The following is a 21994-nucleotide window of genomic DNA, read 5'->3' as shown; positions in this document are numbered from 1 at the left end:
TCCCGCGGGTGCAAGCCTCCGACCTGCACTTACCTAGCGCGCCGGCCATTGTGCTGTGGGCCCGCGTGGGGTTCTGACCCTGGGCCTGCTCCAACTGCCGGCGCGCAGTGCTTGCGTATCCCAGGGGCGCAGTTAGTTTGAAGCGTCCCCTGGGATCACGTGGGCCACGGAGAGCCAATGGTAGCAGGGAATCTGTATTCATAGATTTGACAAGAAGACCAGTCAAATCTATGAATACAATTCAGCCCCAAAACATAGCTAAAACTTCAAATAAATTTTTTAAAAACCACATTTTTAAAATAACTATAAATTACATAAAATAACTTTTAAACAATAATTTAAATTTTTGAAAAAATTAATTACAGTTTCTAACGGGGCTAAAAATAAACGTAACTTTCTTTAAAGTATTTAAAAATAATAAACCGGTAGAAAAAATGTTTTAATTTTACTTAATTCACCACTTACCTTGTTAAAAGCCGGCCTTGCAACTGCTTTTTAAAAGTGTAGCTCCTGGAGACTTACCCTCCTGGAAAAACCTGCAAAAAAAATGGAAGTTCCAGGCATACGCGCTGCCTCTCCGGCGCACGCGTTCAACCTGTGAACCCCTTCCTTTAAGGGAATGGAAGTTCCGGTTTCCCGCGCATGCACGAAACCGGCACTTTCGTTGGGCCTACGCGTGAGGACCCAGCGCGTAGTCACCCGTGGGGACCCGAAGTTCTGGCCCAAAATAAGTTTTGGGATTTTTAAAATCTAAAACAAGTTAATTTATTGCCAATCGGACAAGAATTGCCAATCTTCCATAGGTCTTATCACCACATTATATAATAAAGGACAAGATGTTAAATGTATTCTTCAATTTTACTAGGGCTGCTTGATGCTACACTCAGTCAAATGCTGCCTTGATGTCAAGGGCAGTCACTCTCACCTCACCTCTGGAATTCAGCTCCTTTGTCCACATTTGGACCAAGGCTGTAATGAGGTCGGGAGCCGAGTGGTCTTGGTGGAACCCAAACTGGACATCAGTGAGCAGATTATTGGTGAGTAAGTGCCGCTTGATAGCACTGTCAATTACACCATCCATCACTTTGCTGATGGTTGAGCATAGGCTGATGGGTCGGTAATTTTCCGGGTTGGATATGTGCTGCTTTTTGTGGACAGGACATACCTGGGCAGTTTTCCACACTGTGGATAAATGCCAGTGTTGTAGCTGTACTGGAACAGCTTGGCTAGAGGCTCGGCTAGTTCTGGAGCTCAAGTCTTCAGCCGGGATGTTGTCGGGGCCCATAGCCTTTGCTGTATCCAGTGCGCTCAGCCATTTCTTGATATCACGTGGAGTGAATCGAATTGGCTGAAGGCTGGCTTCTGTGATGGTGGGAAACTCAGGGAGAAGCCAATATGGATCATTCACTCTGCACTTCTGGCTGAAGATGGTTGCAAAAACTTCAACCTTGTCTTTTGCACTCACGAGCTGGGCTCCACCATCATTGAGGATGGGGATATTCATGGAGCCTCTTCCTCCAGTTAGTTGTTTAATGGTCCACGACCATTCACGACTGGATGTGGCAGGACTGCAGCGCTTTTTTCTGATCCGTTGATTGTGGGATCGCTTAGCCCTGTCTATAGCATGCTGCTTCCACTGTTTAGCATGCATGTAGTCCTGTGTTTCACTAGGATGGAGAGTGAAGTATTTGACTCGGAGACTAAGGTCCTGAATTTAAATAAAGGAAACTACATTGGTATGAGGCGTGAGTTGGCTAGGATGGATAGGGGAATGTTACTTAAAGGGTTGACGGTGGATAGGCAATGGCAAACATTTAAAGATCGCATGGATGAACTACAGAATTTGTTCATCCCTGTTTGGCATAAAAATAAAACAAAAAAGGTGACTCAACCGTGGCTAACAAGGGAAATTAGGGATAGCATAAGATCCAAGGAGAGGACATATAAATTGGCCAGAAACATAGAAGATAGGAGCAGGAGTAGGCCATTCGGCCCCTCGAGCCTGTTCCGCCATTTAATAAGATCGTGGCTGATCATCCAAATTCAGTACCCTGTCCCTGCTTTCTCCCCATATCCCTTGATCCCTTTAGCCTTAAGAAATATCTCTAACTCCTTCTTGAATATATTTAATAAGTTGGCCTCAACTGCCTTCTGCAGTAGAGAATTCCACAGGTCCACCACTCTCTGGGTGAAGAAATTCCTCCTCATCTCAGTCCTAAATGGCTTACCCCTTATCCTTAGATGGTGACCCCTGGTTCTGGACTCCCCCGCCATCGGGAACATCCTTCCTACATCTAGTCTGTCTAGTCCTGTTAGAATTTTATAAATTTCAATGAGATCCCCTCTCATTCTTCTAAACTCTAGTGAATATAAGCCTAATCGACTCAATCTCTCTTCATACGTCATTCCTGCCATCCCAGGTATCAGTCTGGTGAATCTTCGCTGCACTCCCTCCATGGCAAGAACATCCTTCCTCAGATAAGGCGGCCAACGCTGCACACAATACTCAAGGAGTGGTCTCACCAAGGCCCTATACAACTGCAGGAAGACATCCTTGCTCCTGTACTCGAATCCTCTTGCTATGAAGGCCAACATACCATTTGCCTTCTTAACCGCCTGCTGCACCTGCATGCTTACCTTCAGTGACTGGTGCACAAGGACACCCAGGTCTCGTTGCACTGCCCCTTCTCCCAATCTATTGCTGTTCACATAATAATCTGTCTTCCTGTTTTTGCCACCAAAGTGGATAACCTTGCATTTATCCACATTATACTGCATCTGCCATGCATCTGCCCAATCACCCAACCTGTCCAAATCATACTGGAGTTTCTCGGCATCCTCCTCACAGCACACACGCCCACCCAGCTTTGTGTCGTCTGCAAACTTGGAGATATTATATCTAGTTCCCTCGTCTAGACCAAAATATATATTGTGAATAGCCGGGGTCCTAGCACCGATCCCTGTGGTACCCCACTAGTCACTGCCTGCAAAGCCTGAAAAAGCAGCAAACCTGAGGATTGGGAGCAGTTTAGGATTCAGCAAAGGAGGACAAAGGGATTGATTAAGAGGGGGAAAATAGAATGAGAGCAAGCTTGCAGGGAACATAAAAACTGACAGTAAAAGCTTCTATAGATATGTGAAGAGAAAAAGATTGGTGAAGTCAAGCGTAGGTCCCTTGCAGTCAGAATCAGGGGAATTTACAATGGGGAACAAAGAAATGGCTGACTAATTAAATACATACTTTGGTTCGGTCTTCACAAAGGAGGACACAAATAACCTCCCAGAGATGTCAGGGAACATAGGGTCTAATGAGAGGGAGGAACTGAATGAAATCAGTATTTGTAGGGAAATGGTGTTAGGGAAATTGATGGGATTGAAGGCCGATAAATCCCCAGGGCCTGATAATCTACATCCTAGGGTACTTAAGGAAGTGGCCCTAGAAATAGTACATGCATTGTTGGTCATCTTCCAAAATTCAATAGACTCTGGAACAGTTCCCATGGATAGGAGGATAGCTAATGTAACCCCACTATTCAAAAAAGGTGGTAGAGAGAAAACGGGGAATTATAGACTGGTAAGCCTGACATCGGTAGTGGGGAAAATGCTAGAGTCCATTATAAAAGATGTCATAGCAGGGCACTTGGAAAACAGTGACAGGATCGGACAAAGTCAACATGGATTTACAAAAGGTAAATCGTGCTTGACTAATCTACTGGAATTTTTTGAGGATGTAACTGGTAGAATAGATAAGGGAGAACCAGTGGATGTGGTGTATTTGGACTTTCAGAAGGCTTTCGATAAGGTCCCGCATAAGAGATTAGCGTGTAAAGTTAAAGGACATGGGATTGGGGGTAAGGTACTGACTTGGATAGAGAACTGGTTGGCAGACAGGAAGCAAAGAGTTGGAATAAACGGGTCTTTTTCCTAGTGGCAGGCAGTGACTAGTGGGGTACCACAGGGATCGGTGCTATGGTCCCAGCTATTCACAATATATATATAAATGATCTAGACAAGGGAACTAGATGTAATATCTCCAAGTTTACAGACGACACAAAGCTGGGTGGGCGTGTGTGCTGTGAGGAAGATGCCGAGAAACTCCAGTATGATTTGGACAGGTTGGGTGATTGGGCAGATGCAGTATAATGTGGATAAATGCGAAGTTATCCACTTTGGTGGCAAAAACAGGAAGGCGGATTATTATCTGAACGGCAATAGATTGGGAGAAGGGGAAGTGCAACGAGACCTGGGTGTCCTTGTGTACCAGTCGCTGAAGGTAAGCATGTAGGTGCAGCAGGCGGTTAAGAATGCAAACGGTATGTTGGCCTTCGTAGCGAGAGAGTTTGAGTACAGGAACAAGGATGTCTTGCTGCAGTTGTACAGGGCCTTGGTGAGACCACACCTTGAGTATTGTGTGCAGTTTTGGTCGCCTTATCTGAGGAAGGATGTTCTTGTCATGGAGGGAGTGCAGCGAAGATTCACCAGACTGATACCTGGGATGGCAGGAATGACGTACGAGGAGAGATTGGGTCGATTGGGCTTATATTCACTGGAGTTTAGAAGAATGAGAGGGGATCTCATTGAAACTTATAAAATTCTAACAGGGCTAGACAGACTAGATGCAGGAAGGATGTTCCCGATGGCGGGGGAGTCCAGAACCAGGGGTCACCGTCTAAGGATAAGGGGTAAGCCATTTAGGACTGAGATGAGGAGGAATTTCTTCACCCAGAGAGTGGTGAACCTGTGGAATTCTCTACCATAGAAGGCAGTTGAGGCCAATTCATTAAATATATTCAAGAAGGAGTTAATATATTTCTTAAGGCTAAAGGGATTAAGGGATATGGGGAGAAAGCAGGGGCAGGGTACTGAATTTGGATGATCAGCCATGATCTCATTAAATGGTGGAGCAGGCTCGAGGGGCCGAATGGCCTACTCCTGCTCCTATCTTCTGTGTTTCTAAGTGCTCCTTATTTGCTGCCAAATAAGCAGCCAGCCTGCAGGTAGCAATGGAAAGAAAGGACTTGAATATATCCAAGTATCGAAGAGTGATCCAGGGGGAACAGCATACAGTTTCCTTCTGTAACTGTATTTTTTTTTTTAAAAACATAACCTAGTTAACAATATCCAGTTCGCTCTTCAGTAAGGAGGAGTGGATGGTCCAGACTCCACGCATCTCCCCAGACACCACTGAAACCAATCATTAACTGACTTGTGAAGAGATACATTTGCATAATGAGGGAAAGATCACTTTCCTACTCTGTTTCGCACAGATGAACCAACTAAGATAGAAATTTACAGTCCAGAAGGAATAGTTTTAACACAGCACCTACTGTATTGTATGAAGCCTTTGTCATCACCAGATTCGACTAACCCAATGCTCTCCTGGTCAGCCTTGCATTCTCCACCCTCCGTAAACTTCAGTTCATCCCAATTCCTGTTGCCCATATTCTATCCTGCACCAAGTCCCACTCACCTATCAACCCTGTCCTCCCTAACCTAAATTGGTTTCTTATCCTCCAACACCTCCAATTTAAAATGTTTTTCTTAAGTCTTTAAATGCCTTCATGGCCTCACCCCTCTGTATCCAGCCTTATAACCACACCCTCCCCAAACTCTCCACTCCTCTGACCTCAGCCTCTTGTGCAATACCCCTCCCATCTCCCCACCATTGGTGGCCGACCCTAGCTGTTTCGGCACCACGCTCCAAAATTTCCTTTGTAAACCCCTCTGCATCTCCACCAATGTTCCCTATAATTTTTTTGATGAGCGGCCCCTTTAACTGGCTGCGCAGCCCATTCAAATTTTTGCGCATGCGCGGTTTCTTCCATGTAAGAGCCGGTGAGTGGCCTGTGCAGGACCTCCAGACTGCTGCCCGCCTGTGCAACTTAACAAGAATGTTGCTCGCCACCTGCCTCTCCTCCATTAAGACCCTTCTTTTAACAAGCTTTAGGTTGTCTTTCCCAATAGCTCCTTTGGCTTAGCATGCATTTTTTTCCTCGCAGCTCTGCGAAAGACCTTGGGATACTTTTCTACGTTAAAGGCGCTATATAAATGCAAGTTATTGCGGTTATTGTAATAAACATGAGTACTTATGGCAATGCAGGCTGGACATCTCGCATAACAATTTGTTGGGGTTTGCTGTTCAGGAAAATACACTAACAATGTGAAAAAATAATGGAAAGAAGCCCAAATATTCTGAGTACAGACATTAGGCACGTTTGAAATAGCTTGATCAGAATCTATGGATATTATTAAGTCCAGACATCTGTTACTTGAAAATTTCTATTCACAGTGAATTGCTTTTTCTAGAGATACTAGAAAATCATGTTACATTAAGAACATAAATCAGAGAATAATCTTGAACATTCAAAAAAAAATTTTAAACATATTAAATTGAACAGAGGAGGCGAGACTAGTTTGTGTGTATCATTTTCCTATGGAGTATCTTTTTTCCAATCATTATGAATGCTCCATCAGAATAGGCTCATCTAAATATAAGCACATACTTCATGTTGCAAATCTTAAATATTCCTGGCATAGAAATATTTATTCCAAATACTACAAATTCCATGCTGGTTTACAAGGTTTCATAATGTATATCACCTTGTGCTACCACCAAGATTGATGCAAGTCATTAAATGTTACAAAAGCGAGATCCTGCAATGTGGATTACACATGGAACACTCCAAGACTACCTAAATTGTATCAATTAAGGATACTTCAATTCAGAATTCAAACTGCTTTTACAGGATTTTAGACAGTGATTGTTTTCAGATGGACACGTAATATATCAGCTTAGATGTCTTGAAAGATTATACTGTAGGTTGTGACTAGCTTGATCTACACAATACACCAACATTACAAAAATGTTACACCACCAATGTTACTCGGATATATGGAGAGTCTCTGGAAACACATTTAATGACAAAAACTGGTTGCATATATTATTGGAATTAGTAAAGTCCTTAAAAACAAAGTTTTGAAGCACTGTAGAAGATTCAAGTGAAGTGTGTTTGCATCACTCATTACATTGATTTTATTTTTTTAAACTTATGCTGCACTGATGAGGTACATTTTGAACTTTCTATTTGTCAAACCAGGTAGTTTATATCATATGTAAGTTATTTAATAGTAATGATTAACTGAACTTGGGAATGATGTTTAGTGTTTCAGGGCTTAATTTTGCCGGTGCTCAGAGTGCGGGTTTCGAGGTGGGTCGGCCTTCCAAATCACAAAGATTGACAGCGGGACGGTATCCCGCTGTAAACCCACCTCCTTGTCAGTTTCCCAAGTGTCAGGTCTATCATCCCTGAACAGACTCAACACCGAGCGGCAGGTCAGCCAATTTAGATACTTAAAAGCTTATTAAAAGGTAGTTAAGAACCATTTTCCCATGCACTTACCATTTTACCAGGTTTTCAACGAGAGCAGCTATCACGTCAGGTAAGTATGTCGGAGTCTCAATGACGGTGGCTTGCTCTGAATAGGTGAAAGCTAAAAAAGTGGTATAAAACCTACCATTTCACAGCTAGTCACTTCCCAATCTTAGAAGCTGGAGCATTAATGATTTGGAACCCACTTTTGAGCTTTATGCACTTTTGAAGTGTTTGGAGTAATCTTTCTATCCACTGTCACCTCCTTGGAACAACCTATCTCAACAATGACAGATTACTTCTGTCATCTCAAACTCACCTGCCATCTAGTCCATCAGCATCGGTGCCCCATCGGGGGGCGGGGGTGGGAAACGTTATGTCTCACCAATCACTGGAACTCACCAAGACACTTTCAAAGGTGCACACAAATCTGTCCAAGAAGGCAAATGGTGACAATAAGGATTTCAATGCTTGACAACACAATAACAGAAAGTTTACACGAACATTGGCTAAAACACCCAAGTGCCTACCCTTGTGTGTTGTTAGTTGGTATGATTGGACTAGGATGAGGGCGAGTGCGAGGGTGGCTAGTGAGATGGGGAAGGGATAATGTAGATAGAGAGGGATGGGTGGAGGTGCAAGGTAAGTTGATGTGGGTAAGGATGTGAAGGAGTAGGGTGGGGAAGGCAGAGTGATGGGGATGTGATGAGTGGCACAGGAGGATGAGGTTGAGTGTGGCTCTGCAGTAACGGTTCATGATCTACAGAGATCATTGAAAGGTTTGCCCCACTGCAGCCTGGTCCTCCTGACGACATCCCTGCTTCTGCCCTCTGTGCAATGTGCAACCAGGCTGTGTTGGTCTCCTGGGGAGATCTCTTCCACCCAATGGAAGGGAAGAGAACCTCCCTGCATGCTGTGACTCTCTCCATAACCATAAGGGAGTCATGGGAGCGCCTGGGTGCCAGCCGTGCACCTTTGTGCAGTGCTCGTCAGTGTTTGCAGCACCTCAATGCTGCAGAACACTGACAACAGAACTGTCAAAATCAATTTGGACATGGCCTCTTTAAGGAAACCGGCTCATGACGCATCATCAGACCCGCTTCCTATTAATTGGCCGGGAACCTTGCAGGGTGGGCTTAAGAAGCCCAAACAACGTAAAATCTTGTTGGAGGCCGGGATCGAGACAGATGCAGGGTCCCCACATGCCACTGACGTCACCCGCTATGGACCCGCCGAGGTTGCAAAAATCCAGCCCTTAGTCTTCCAATTCCAAGTTTATAAACTCTTTCATGTGTTCAATTCATAAGTTTAAAAAGCGAGTGTTATGTTGCCCCCAGCATAACATGATTGATAGAACCACAGAATAATAATCACAATCTATACTCATAAAGACGCATTACCTGAATATGTAATGCAATTGCATTAAGCCAATTGGAAATGTGAAAGGGATTTGCAAACTTTAATATAAAATGTTACCTACATTAATTGCCAACAGGCTCAAAATATTTAATTCCCTCACTAGAATGGGATACATAAGTAACCATTAGATATTAAACCAAAATCAGGTCACTGGTGGTTGATTACCTGCTGAACCACTGCTTTCCATCACATGACATATTTATCCTACATTTAATGAAGCAAGATGAAAAGGCATTTAACACCAATTTTCTTTGCGGACAAGTTATGAGAAATTATATTTTAAAAAACTGAAAAAACTCACAATTCTGCTGACAGCTACTGCAATACTTTGATGCATTTTAATGCAGTCCTCTGCTTTTACAATGAAAATGCTGTTGATGAGATAGCAGAAGCAGGAATGGGGCGCACATCATCCAGTATTGTTAACTGATTTGTGTCGAACATAAATACCAGGTCTAAATCTGGCATGCTATAATCTAGATCAAAGTTGTCCAAGTAGCAGCTGAATTGATTTCCACGTGTGATGCTCCTGTCAGCTGACTCTTTCTTCGATGTTCTGCACAAAGCTGTTTAAAGTTCCCAGGCTTGGAGGAATGGAAAAGGCTGCTCTCTGATTGGTGGATTTTGGCCCATCAAGGAGCAACGGTTACCAGTCCTCCAGCCCCAGCAATTTTCAAGAGCTCAAGCATTCTCTCCTGTTCCCTGTGCTGCTTTAGTGGTCAAAACCAGATTATATCCTGCTGCCACTGTTCACATAGGAAACACCTTTTAAAATGGGAATTATATTATTGAAGATAATGGAATCTTTCCTAAAGATGTACTATGACCTAAAGATGAAGAGAGCAGCGGAAATTAGATGAGAGGAGACAAAGAGAGGAGACACTCAGATGGTAAGGAACGACACCGAGAGACAGTTAAGAAAAAGGATCAGAAAAAAGGGTGGGAAGATAAAAAGATAGGGAAAGAATGAGAAGAGGAGAGCAAAATAATCAATTTTGGGGGGAGGATGAAGGAGGGAAAGGGGTGAGAATGAGAGGAAAAGATGGAGGGGGGATGAGAACAAAAGGAAGGGGAATGAGGAGGAAAGGAGAAGGGCCTCGCAGGGTCTTGCTTTTTTGTTTTTGTGAGTGTCTCACATTTTTGAATGGGGCTCTCACTTTTTATGTGTGCGGGGTGCAGACGATTGCACAATCAGATGTGGCTCACTCACTGGTTTTAACAGTCATCAGGTTGGACATCTCTGATCTAGGTCACCAAAGTCAAATGATTCCAATTTAAGAATGCAGTGAGAGACGAGTTCCATCACTGCAAATAGTACTGTACTGATGAAAAATACACAAACACACATGCTCCCAGTGACAAGCCTTTACTTTGAGCCACATTATCCAAAGTTCACTTTTTTTTTTTGCAACTTGGCTCCACTTCCAACTGCACTGCAATGAGCTTTCAACACATTATGAAAGCTGTATTAAATAAAAATTACATTTGCAGGGATGTGACTAATCAAAGAAGCCAACTCAAATCTGCCACATCAGTAAAGTCTGCCGTAACTCGAATATTAACGACACATTCAGTTTCAGTTAAATCTTAAATGCGTCTCTGCGGTAGAGAACTACATTCTATAGTGAATCAACCTAGCTACGTGGCACACTCACACTAGACCACAAGGTTTGCATTTTACTGCTGATAATAATCCATGCGGCCAAGTTGCTTGGGCTAATTTAATGGTAGAATATCATGCATGGCTAGTGATGGTGGCTTCAGAGAAACACTGGAGATCTGTATTTCCTACTCAGTAATGGTCGTTGCCGAGTTATGTCTAAATTGATGTGGATTACAAGGGTAAACTTACAGCCTCTGACAATTTCATCTTCAACGACACATGAAGGTTGAAAGTCTCTCTTAATCCGAAAGGGCAGAAATGAAGAGAGTAAAATGATATAAAACAACCAACCAAAACAACTTAGTCTTTGTAGCTTTTGGCTTTATAGGAACATAGGAACAGGAGTAGGCCATTTAGCCCCTCGAGTCTGTTCCGCCATTCAATGAGGAAATGGCGGGTCTGCGACCTGATACCCACCTTTGCCCCATATCCTTTTAATGCCTTTGGTTAACAAAAATCTATCAATCTCAGTTTTAAAATTAACAATTGCATCAGTTGCCGTTTGTGGAAGAGAGTTCCAAACTTCTACCACCCTTTGTGTGTAGAAGTGTTTCCTAATTTAACTGATGAAAGGTCTGGCTCTAATTTTTAGACTATGCCCCCTAGTCCTAGAATCCCCAACCAGCGGAAATAGTTTCTCTCTATCTACCCTATCTGTTCCCCTTAATATCTTGAAAACTTCGATCAAATCACCCCTTAACCTTCTAAATTCCAGGGAATACAACCCTAGTTTGCGTAATCTACCAAAATGTAAAGAGTGAAAAGTACCGTAACTGAATAAATTTCCAAAATACAGAACAGTGGGTTTCTGCTGCCTAACTAGTTTTTTTTCCAGTGTTCCCTTTTAATTTGTGACAACTATCCTAAGTATAATTACTGCACTGGATTCTTTCATGTCTATTACATAAAATGGAGAATATGATCCAGTAATCCTACCTCATATTCTTGAACTTCAATCAACAGCTTGGCTGCAGATATTCTGGATTCATATGGAGGAAACAAATTCTGAAACAGGAAATAGACGACACATCAGCTCATTTCATTGTACCAGCTAAATCAAATATTTCTGTGTCGGTTCTTCAGTTGTTGCAACACATTTAAATAAGGACATTCCAGGAACATTTGATTATATTTTTATCGTAGGAATTGTGCAATTATCATGGGAACAGAATTTCCCCAATAGTCTGAAAACAGAGTTCAAGATCTCGCCTGTGCATAACCATCTATGTGAGGAGCACCACTCAGGATTTGTTTCGCTATATCCTTGTCCTGCCCAATCCAGTGTCCCCTCACCAGGATCAAAATAAACAGGATTGAAACGTACGACAACAAAGAACTGCAAGAAAAAAGAATAAACTAAACAGAAACTAAAAAGACAAAAGTTTTTTTTTAAAGCAATGGCACTATTTATCTGATAAAAATATTCAGCAAATATGGGTTCTGGCAAAGGGTCATAGGCCTGAAATGTTAACTCTACCTTCCTCTCGCCACAGATGCTGCTGAGCCGTCTGAGTGTTTTCAGCGTTTCATGGTTTTGTTTCAGCAAATAATGTACCTGTCCCACAATGGACTCATATATAGTTTAACTGCAACAGCTCATGTCAGGAACCCCACACTGCTCCGATCACCCTTAACTGACATCTGCATGATTTCTGGTGGAGCAGTTTGCTGATAGTGGAGACCCAAAATGGTATTTCTCCATGGTGCTAAAAATGATTATGTCCATCACGCCTGCTCTGCTACTTTATTAGCCAGCCGCTCGAACTGTTTAACCCCAATTTCCCGCCCTTTCTCCAAGCTTCTATCTCCCTCTTAAACACCTCAATCGATTCTGCATCTATCCATATTCTTCCCTCCCCAATAAAAGTACATACACACTCTCCTTGAAATTTACAGTTGTATTAGTTATCGGCAAATACAGGCAACAATGAGAAATCTTCCTCAAGATGCTCATCCACTCCATTCGTGCAATATTAAACTACTGTATTTGTGTGTACATTTTTTCTAATAATTGTAGTCACAGTTCGTCATGGAGCTCAAGATTTTAACTATCATACATTATTACAGCTTTTGAGTGCAGAATCTGGAGACAGTTGAACTGCATGGAAGGAACATACTCTCACCTCATACACCTGAATAAATCATGCAAGTGGAGTGCGGAATGACAAGTTTATCCAACACCTTATATTTTCACTTTCTAGTATTAATAATGCTGTATATATGATTTGTTTTAAATGTACAAATAGTTAAGATGCTGAAAATACAACCAAAGCCTTCAATGCAATCTCCATTAACAATTAACTTCTCCTCAATTAGCTCTACAAAGCAAAGGGGAAAAGAGATTGCCTGAAGGAGACTAAAGGGCCCAGAATTATTTAATTATTGTGCTTTTAACAGAATCAAAGCAAGGTTGGTGACATACATGGAGCCAAGGCAAATTAATATTTTTCTTTCATAAAGCAAGTTCAATTTAAACTGCCAATGGATTTACATGTCTTTTTCTCTAACTGCAACACACTATAAAATATTTCACACTATCCAGAGATAAATCATTCCAATAACTATGACTAGTTCAAAATAACATAACAAATCCATACCTTGAAATGTATGGGTCTCTGCAGCAACACATTTTACTGGGTAAATTAAGGACACTTGTACATCAAATCTTATAACTAGTTTATAGATCAAGGAATGAGGAAAATATTCAATTTGAGAGTTGGCAACACAACCAGCCTTAGAATAGTAACATTAAAATAACAAGCATCATTGTGGGTGCAATTTGTTTTAAAATGCATGAATTTAAAAAGGCAGGTTTCAAAGGATTGAGAGATGGGTCAAAAGAAATTAATTTGGAAGTATTTCAACTGAGGAGATCTATAACATTCTTAGAACAGTAATATTGCAAGATAAATGTAGATGCAAAAAAAAATAGGTGTAAGCTAGTCATGAATTGGGTGATTAAAATGGAAGGATATTAGTGAATCAGTGGAGTTTTTCCAGCAATCCAGCAAAATTCATTGTTATTTTTCTGGCTGGTACACATGGCTTTTAACACCCTCTGAAGTGCCTACCAAGTCACTCAGTTGTAAACAATTGCTACAAAGTTCAAAAATAAGGAAATATAATCAAAGGGACCTATCGCAACGACCCAGGCATTGTATCAGGATAAGGTTCTCAGCCCAGGTAACCCTCACTAACATGTTCTGTCCTGTCCCACCAGCAGGATAGACCGACCAGAGATGGGGCACAGTGCTATATAGTCAGAGGAGTGACTCTGGGAGTCCTCAATGTTGACTCCAGACTCAATGAAGCCAGGTCAACCAAGATCACAGAAACCTCTTGATCAGAACCTAGCATCCTCCCCCAACTGACAATATGTACTCCCCCATGTTCAGCATCACTTGGAGGAAGATATGAAGTAAACAAGTACACAGAATATACTCTGGCTGGGACACTTCAATGTCTACTACCAAGAGTGATTTGGTAGTATCATAATGGACTAAGTTGGCCAAATTCTGAAGGATATAGCTGCCATACTGGGCTGGTGTCTGGGGGCGAGAGGACCACCATAAGGTAGTAACTGACTTGACCTTGTCCTCATCAACCTATGTGACACAGTGTCCACAAAAGCCTTTGTAAGAGTGACCACTGCACAGTCCTTGTAAAGATGAAGTCTTATTTTCACACTGAGGTTATTCTCCATCATGTAAGGTGGCACTACCTCTGTGCTAAGTGGGACAGGCTAAGGACAGATCTACCAGCCCAAAACTAGGATCCATGAGGCATTGTGGACCATCAGCAGCAGCAGAATTGACTACCACCATAATCTGTAACCTCATGTCCAGCACATTCCTCACTACTCGATCACCATAAAGCCCGGAAACCAACCCTGGTTGAACATGGAGTGTAGATAAGATGATGGGTGACCCAGATACAGTAACATGGCTTTTCCTGGCTCAAGAGGAAATGTTAAAAGGATAATGATTAGAAGATACTAGGGACAATTGTTGACTTATAATGGCAAGTTCTGATGGATTGCAACTTCAGCCAGGACATGGTCCTTTAGGACCAAGCTGAGAAGAAGCAAAGAGCACTTTGGTAGTTCTCGCTTTTCTTCAACAGAAGAAAATTCCCAATGTAAGTTAAGCTTGCGGCATTTAAAATGTTGCAAAAACTTCTCCTTCATGATTTAGACCCATCATGCAATGGAAATGCTTTCTTTGGCTCATGAGGGCTAATTTAAGAGGTGAATTTGTGGCAAAAAGGAAATACATCCACTTATCAAAGGTTTCTGTCTATATCCGCCTGCCACTGAGTACCCTGGAGGTGGGGTCAGATTTACAGTTTGCACATCTCTTTGCCAAAGCCCCACACAGTTAGATTAAGCAGCTGGGGATGTCTGGTTTGGGTCACTGGACTTTGAAGTCTAGAACATCAAGGTGACTGGCAATTCATAAGCTGCCTGTGTAGGTTCTTTCACGATGCTGAAGGATATGCTGATGAGGAAATGCAGACTTTGGATAACTGCTGCTGAAAGTCGTTACCTGGAAGTTGGTGTGACTACCATGACTGAGAAACAACCAACTGCAGCATTTCTGGTGAGAGGAAGGTAGAGCCAGCCCGAGTCTATGTTGAGTTGGCTGATCGCAAATGAGGGCAATAGTAATGGTCTGAGCATCCCTGGGTTGCGGGGTAGAGACAGAAAAATCAGCCAGGATTTCTGCCACCCTGAATATCAGAGATAAGAACAGGATCAAGGTCAGGTCCGATGCTCCACAGAGTCAAACAGCAAACCAACATTCTAACAGATGCTTGCAAGTGAATAATGCTCACCTGAGCCAGATATCAGAGGGTGTCTATGGAGCCGTACGCCTGAGCCAGATATCAGAGGGGGCCTATGGAACCACACACCTGAGCCAGATATCAGAGGGTGCCTATGGAACCACACACCTGAGCCAGATATCAGAGGGGGCCTATGGAACCGTACACCTGAGCCAGATATCAGAGGGGGCCTATGGAACCGTACACCTGAGCCAGATATCAGAGGGTGCCTATGGAACCACACACCTGAGCCAGATATCAGAGGGTGTCTATGGAACCGTACACCTGAGCCAGATATCAGAGGGTGCCTATGGAACCACGCACCTGAGCCAGATATCAGAGGGTGCCTATGGAACCACACACCTGAGCCAGATATCAGAGGGTGTCTATGGAACCGTACACCTGAGCCAGATATCAGAGGGTGCCTATCGAACCGTACACCTGAGCCAGATATCAGAGGGTGCCTATGGAACCACGCACCTGAGCCAGATATCAGAGGGTGCCTATGGAACCACACACCTGAGCCAGATATCAGAGGGTGCCTATTGAACCACACACCTGAGCCAGATATCAGAGGGTGTCTATGGAACCACGCACCTGAGCCAGATATCAGAGGGTGCCTATTGAACCACACACCTGAGCCAGATATCAGAAGGTGCCTATCGAACCGTACACCTGAGCCAGATATCAGAGGGTGCCTATCGAACCGTACACCTGAGCCAGATATCAGAGGGTGCCTATCGAACCGTACACCTGAGCCAGATATCAGAGGGTGCCTATTGAACCACACACCTGAGCCAGATATCAGAGGGTGCCTATCGAACCGTACACCTGAGCCAGATATCAGAGGGTGCCTATGGAACCACACACCTGAGCCAGATATCAGAGGGTGCCTATTGAACCACACACCTGAGCCAGATATCAGAGGGTGTCTATGGAACCACGCACCTGAGCCAGATATCAGAGGGTGCCTATTGAACCACACACCTGAGCCAGATATCAGAAGGTGCCTATCGAACCGTACACCTGAGCCAGATATCAGAGGGTGCCTATCAAACCGTACACCTGAGCCAGATATCAGAGGGTGCCTATTGAACCACACACCTGAGCCAGATATCAGAGGGTGTCTATGGAACCACGCACCTGAGCCAGATATCAGAGGGTGCCTATTGAACCACACACCTGAGCCAGATATCAGAAGGTGCCTATTGAACCACACACCTGAGCCAGATATCAGAGGGTGTCTATGGAACCACGCACCTGAGCCAGATATCAGAGGGTGCCTATTGAACCACACACCTGAGCCAGATATCAGAGGGTGCCTATTGAACCACACACCTGAGCCAGATATCAGAGGGTGTCTATGGAACCGTACACCTGAGCCAGATATCAGAGGGTGTCTATGGAACCACACACCTGAGCCAGATATCAGAGGGTGTCTATGGAACCACACACCTGAGCCAGATATCAGAGGGTGCCTATGGAACCACACACCTGAGCCAGATATCAGAGGGTGCCTATTGAACCACGCACCTGAGCCAGATATCAGAGGGTGTCTATGGAACCACACACCTGAGCCAGATATCAGAGGGTGTCTATGGAACCGTACACCTGAGCCAGATATCAGAGGGTGTCTATGGAACCACACACCTGAGCCAGATATCAGAGGGTGTCTATGGAACCACACACCTGAGCCAGATATCAGAGGGTGTCTATGGAACCACACACCTGAGCCAGATATCAGAGGGTGCCTATGGAACCACACACCTGAGCCAGATATCAGAGGGTGTCTATGGAACCACACACCTGAGCCAGATATCAGAGGGTGTCTATGGAACCACACACCTGAGCCAGATATCAGAGGGTGACTATTGAACCACACACGTGAGCCAGATATCAGAGGGTGCCTATTGAACCACACACCTGAGCCAGATATCAGAGGGTGCCTATCGAACCACACACCTGAGCCAGATATCAGAGGGTGTCTATGGAACCACACACCTGAGCCAGATATCAGAGGGTGCCTATTGAACCACACACCTGAGCCAGATATCAGAGGGTGTCTATGGAACCACACACCTGAGCCAGATATCAGAGGGTGCCTATCGAACCGTACACCTGAGCCAGATATCAGAGGGTGTCTATGGAACCACACACCTGAGCCAGATATCAGAGGGTGCCTATGGAACCGTACACCTGAGCCAGATATCAGAGGGTGCCTATGGAACCGTACACCTGAGCCAGATATCAGAGGGTGCCTATGGAACCGTACACCTGAGCCAGATATCAGAGGGTGCCTATTGAACCACACACCTGAGCCAGATATCAGAGGGTGCCTATCGAACCGTACACCTGAGCCAGATATCAGAGGGTGCCTATTGAACCGTACACCTGAGCCAGATATCAGAGGGTGCCTATTGAACCGTACACCTGAGCCAGATATCAGAGGGTGTCTATGGAACCACGCACCTGAGCCAGATATCAGAGGGTGCCTATTGAACCGTACACCTGAGCCAGATATCAGAGGGTGCCTATTGAACCGTACACCTGAGCCAGATATCAGAGGGTGTCTATGGAACCACACACCTGAGCCAGATATCAGAGGGTGTCTATTGAACCGTACACCTGAGCCAGATATCAGAGGGTGTCTATGGAACCGTACACCTGAGCCAGATATCAGAGGGTGTCTATGGAACCACACACCTGAGCCAGATATCAGAGGGTGTCTATGGAACCGTACACCTGAGCCAGATATCAGAGGGTGCCTATTGAACTGTACACCTGAGCCAGATATCAGAGGGTGTCTATGGAACCACGCACCTGAGCCAGATATCAGAGGGTGTCTATGGAACCACACACCTGAGCCAGATATCAGAGGGTGCCTATTGAACCACACACCTGAGCCAGATATCAGAGGGTGTCTATGGAACCACACACCTGAGCCAGATATCAGAGGGTGCCTATGGAACCACACACCTGAGCCAGATATCAGAGGGTGTCTATGGAACCACACACCTGAGCCAGATATCAGAGGGTGTCTATGGAACCACACACCTGAGCCAGATATCAGAGGGTGCCTATGGAACCACACACCTGAGCCAGATATCAGAGGGTGCCTATGGAACCACACACCTGAGCCAGATATCAGAGGGTGCCTATGGAACCACACACCTGAGCCAGATATCAGAGGGTGCCTATTGAACCACACACCTGAGCCAGATATCAGAGGGTGTCTATGGAACCACACACCTGAGCCAGATATCAGAGGGTGTCTATGGAACCACACACCTGAGCCAGATATCAAAGGGTGCCTATGGAACCACACACCTGAGCCAGATATCAGAGGGTGCCTATGGAACCGTACACCTGAGCCAGATATCAGAGGGTGTCTGTGGAACCGTACACCTGAGCCAGATATCAGAGGGTGCCTATGGAACCGTACACCTGAGCCAGATATCAGAGGGTGTCTGTGGAACCACACACGTGAGCCAGATATCAGAGGGTGTCTATGGAACCGTACACCTGAGCCAGATATCAGAGGGTGCCTATGGAACCGTACACCTGAGCCAGATATCAGAGGGTGTCTGTGGAACCACACACCTGAGCCAGATATCAGAGGGTGCCTATGGAACCGTACACCTGAGCCAGATATCAGAGGGTGTCTATGGAACCACACACCTGAGCCAGATATCAGAGGGTGCCTATGGAACCACACACCTGAGCCAGATATCAGAGGGTGCCTATGGAACCACACACCTGAGCCAGATATCAGAGGGTGCCTATGGAACCACACACCTGAGCCAGATATCAGAGGGTGCCTATTGAACCACACACCTGAGCCAGATATCAGAGGGTGTCTATGGAACCACACACCTGAGCCAGATATCAGAGGGTGTCTATGGAACCACACACCTGAGCCAGATATCAGAGGGTGTCTATGGAACCACACACCTGAGCCAGATATCAGAGGGTGTCTATGGAACCACACACCTGAGCCAGATATCAAAGGGTGCCTATGGAACCACACACCTGAGCCAGATATCAGAGGGTGCCTATGGAACCGTACACCTGAGCCAGATATCAGAGGGTGTCTGTGGAACCGTACACCTGAGCCAGATATCAGAGGGTGCCTATGGAACCGTACACCTGAGCCAGATATCAGAGGGTGTCTGTGGAACCACACACGTGAGCCAGATATCAGAGGGTGTCTATGGAACCGTACACCTGAGCCAGATATCAGAGGGTGCCTATGGAACCGTACACCTGAGCCAGATATCAGAGGGTGTCTGTGGAACCACACACCTGAGCCAGATATCAGAGGGTGCCTATGGAACCGTACACCTGAGCCAGATATCAGAGGGTGCCTATGGAACTGTACACCTGAGCCAGATATCAGAGGGTGTCTATGGAACCACACACCTGAGCCAGATATCAGAGGGTGCCTATGGAACCACACACGTGAGCCAGATATCAGAGGGTGTCTATGGAACCACACACCTGAGCCAGATATCAGAGGGTGCCTATGGAACCACACACCTGAGCCAGATATCAGAGGGTGCCTATGGAACCACACACCTGAGCCAGATATCAGAGGGTGCCTATGGAACCGTACACCTGAGCCAGATATCAAAGGGTGCCTATTGAACCGTACACCTGAGCCAGATATCAGAGGGTGCCTATGGAACCACACACCTGAGCCAGATATCAGAGGGTGCCTATGGAACCACACACCTGAGCCAGATATCAGAGGGTGTCTATGGAACCACACACCTGAGCCAGATATCAGAGGGTGTCTATGGAACCACACACCTGAGCCAGATATCAGAGGGTGCCTATGGAACCGTACACCTGAGCCAGATATCAGAGGGTGCCTATGGAACCGTACACCTGAGCCAGATATCAGAGGGTGCCTATGGAACCACACACCTGAGCCAGATATCAGAGGGTGTCTATGGAACCGTACACCTGAGCCAGATATCAGAGGGTGTCTATGGAACCACACACCTGAGCCAGATATCAGAGGGTGCCTATGGAACTGTACACCTGAGCCAGATATCAGAGGGTGCCTATGGAACTGTACACCTGAGCCAGATATCAGAGGGTGTCTATGGAACCACACACCTGAGCCAGATATCAGAGGGTGCCTATGGAACCGTACACCTGAGCCAGATATCAGAGGGTGCCTATGGAACTGTACACCTGAGCCAGCTATCAGAGGGTGCCTATGGAACCGTACACCTGAGCCAGATATCAGAGGGTGCCTATGGAACCGTACACCTGAGCCAGATATCAGAGGGTGCCTATGGAACTGTACACCTGAGCCAGCTATCAGAGGGTGCCTATGGAACCACACACCTGAGCCAGATATCAGAGGGTGCCTATGGAACCGTACACCTGAGCCAGATATCAGAGGGTGCCTATGGAACCGTACACCTGAGCCAGATATCAGAGGGTGCCTATGGAACCACACACCGGCAAGAAATCAATGGCTTTAGGAGATGAGGGTAGGAAAAAAAATTACCCCAAAAACTCTTTAAATGCGAATACAGACTTGAACATCCCATGATCCATAGGATATTATTCTGAGTCAAGAAAGCTCCTCTTAGCATGTTCATCTCCAACACACATTGTATTGCTCTTAAGGATAGTTTATAGAGTGTCTGTGGTAGTAATGCATCTGCTTACCACTGAGTGGTTTACCATAGCAATTCTCTCTGTTTTGAAGATATTACTGCTTGTTTTGACCTTGCAAGATTATATTCTAATGAATAAAATCCTTTTCTGTGGATCAAAAGACCTCTGATCCTTTGTGAGATGTCACTTCAAAGAACATATGGTTGAGTAGCGCCCTTAATTTGGAGTGCAAGTTCTTGCATTTTATACAATAGACCCAACTTATTGTGCGAAAGACTCCAATTTTCTAAAACACCGAGATCAGAGATTAGAGGGGGAAGAAAGGTCTGCTTATATGCGAGTTGCAACAGAACAAAAATATAGCATTTAGTTTAATCAAAAATCTTCCAAGTGCACTCAGTTTTAATGGAAGTATTTTATTTGCAATGGTGGCACAAGCAAGAAAGAAAGGCATTTATAGAACTCACCAAATCTCTAACATCTAAAAATGATTTACACAGTAAATTACCTCAACGTGGTAATAAGTGAAGTAACTCCATGCTTGGGTTATAAAAGGAGGGAGAGAGAGAGGAGGGAGGAAAGGGTCCCACAGTTTGGAGGTTTTGGAAAAGAGTGAGCTCCAAGACTTTGCAATGAGTCTTGATTTCAATACATTGTAAAGGGAGGGGAGAGGAGGAGCATGTAGAATGGTGTTTATCCTGTTTAGGAGAATAATGGCATCAATAAAATCGAAAGAGAAAGAAAAGAGCATAAGAAAAACTATAAAAAATAATTTAAAAAACAAAGGAACAAAATAACTTGCAATTACATTTGGCACGAGGAACTCAAGCTTCTTCTAGGTAGCTTTAGCAATGGATGAGATGTGGGAGTTCCATTTGAGGTCAAAGTAGGTAGTGAGGCCAAGAATGTCAACAGATGAAGGAGGGTTCAGGGTGAAGGCAAGACATGGTAGTGTTTTTGCTAGAACTGCAAGAGACACGAAGCTGTCTCTTTGAAGAACTGAAAGAAACACAATGGGCACGGAGGAAATGAAATGGTTATGATTCAAAATGTTGCACTGCCAGAGGACTACAGGTTGTGCACACTA

General features: G+C 44.7%; 1 protein-coding gene across 1 annotated transcript in view; it reads right to left on the bottom strand.

The window, feature by feature from the left end:
- Positions 1-21994, bottom strand: part of LOC147117171 (uncharacterized) — a 667391-nt gene that overhangs the window by 597975 nt on the left and 47422 nt on the right. Inside the window, exon 8 of the mRNA XM_085987124.1 lies at positions 11389-11457. Coding sequence (XP_085843250.1) covers positions 11389-11457 — 69 coding nt within the window. The remainder of the gene's footprint in view (positions 1-11388; positions 11458-21994) is intronic.

Source organism: Somniosus microcephalus, chromosome 5 (assembly GCF_052327205.1).
Source record: "Somniosus microcephalus isolate GS21.2 chromosome 5, FLI_Smic_1.0, whole genome shotgun sequence".
In the NCBI taxonomy this organism is placed as follows: Eukaryota; Metazoa; Chordata; class Chondrichthyes; order Squaliformes; family Somniosidae; genus Somniosus; species Somniosus microcephalus.
The sequence above is the reverse complement of the archived record's forward strand: the minus strand, read 5'-3'. Positions and strand labels throughout refer to the sequence as shown.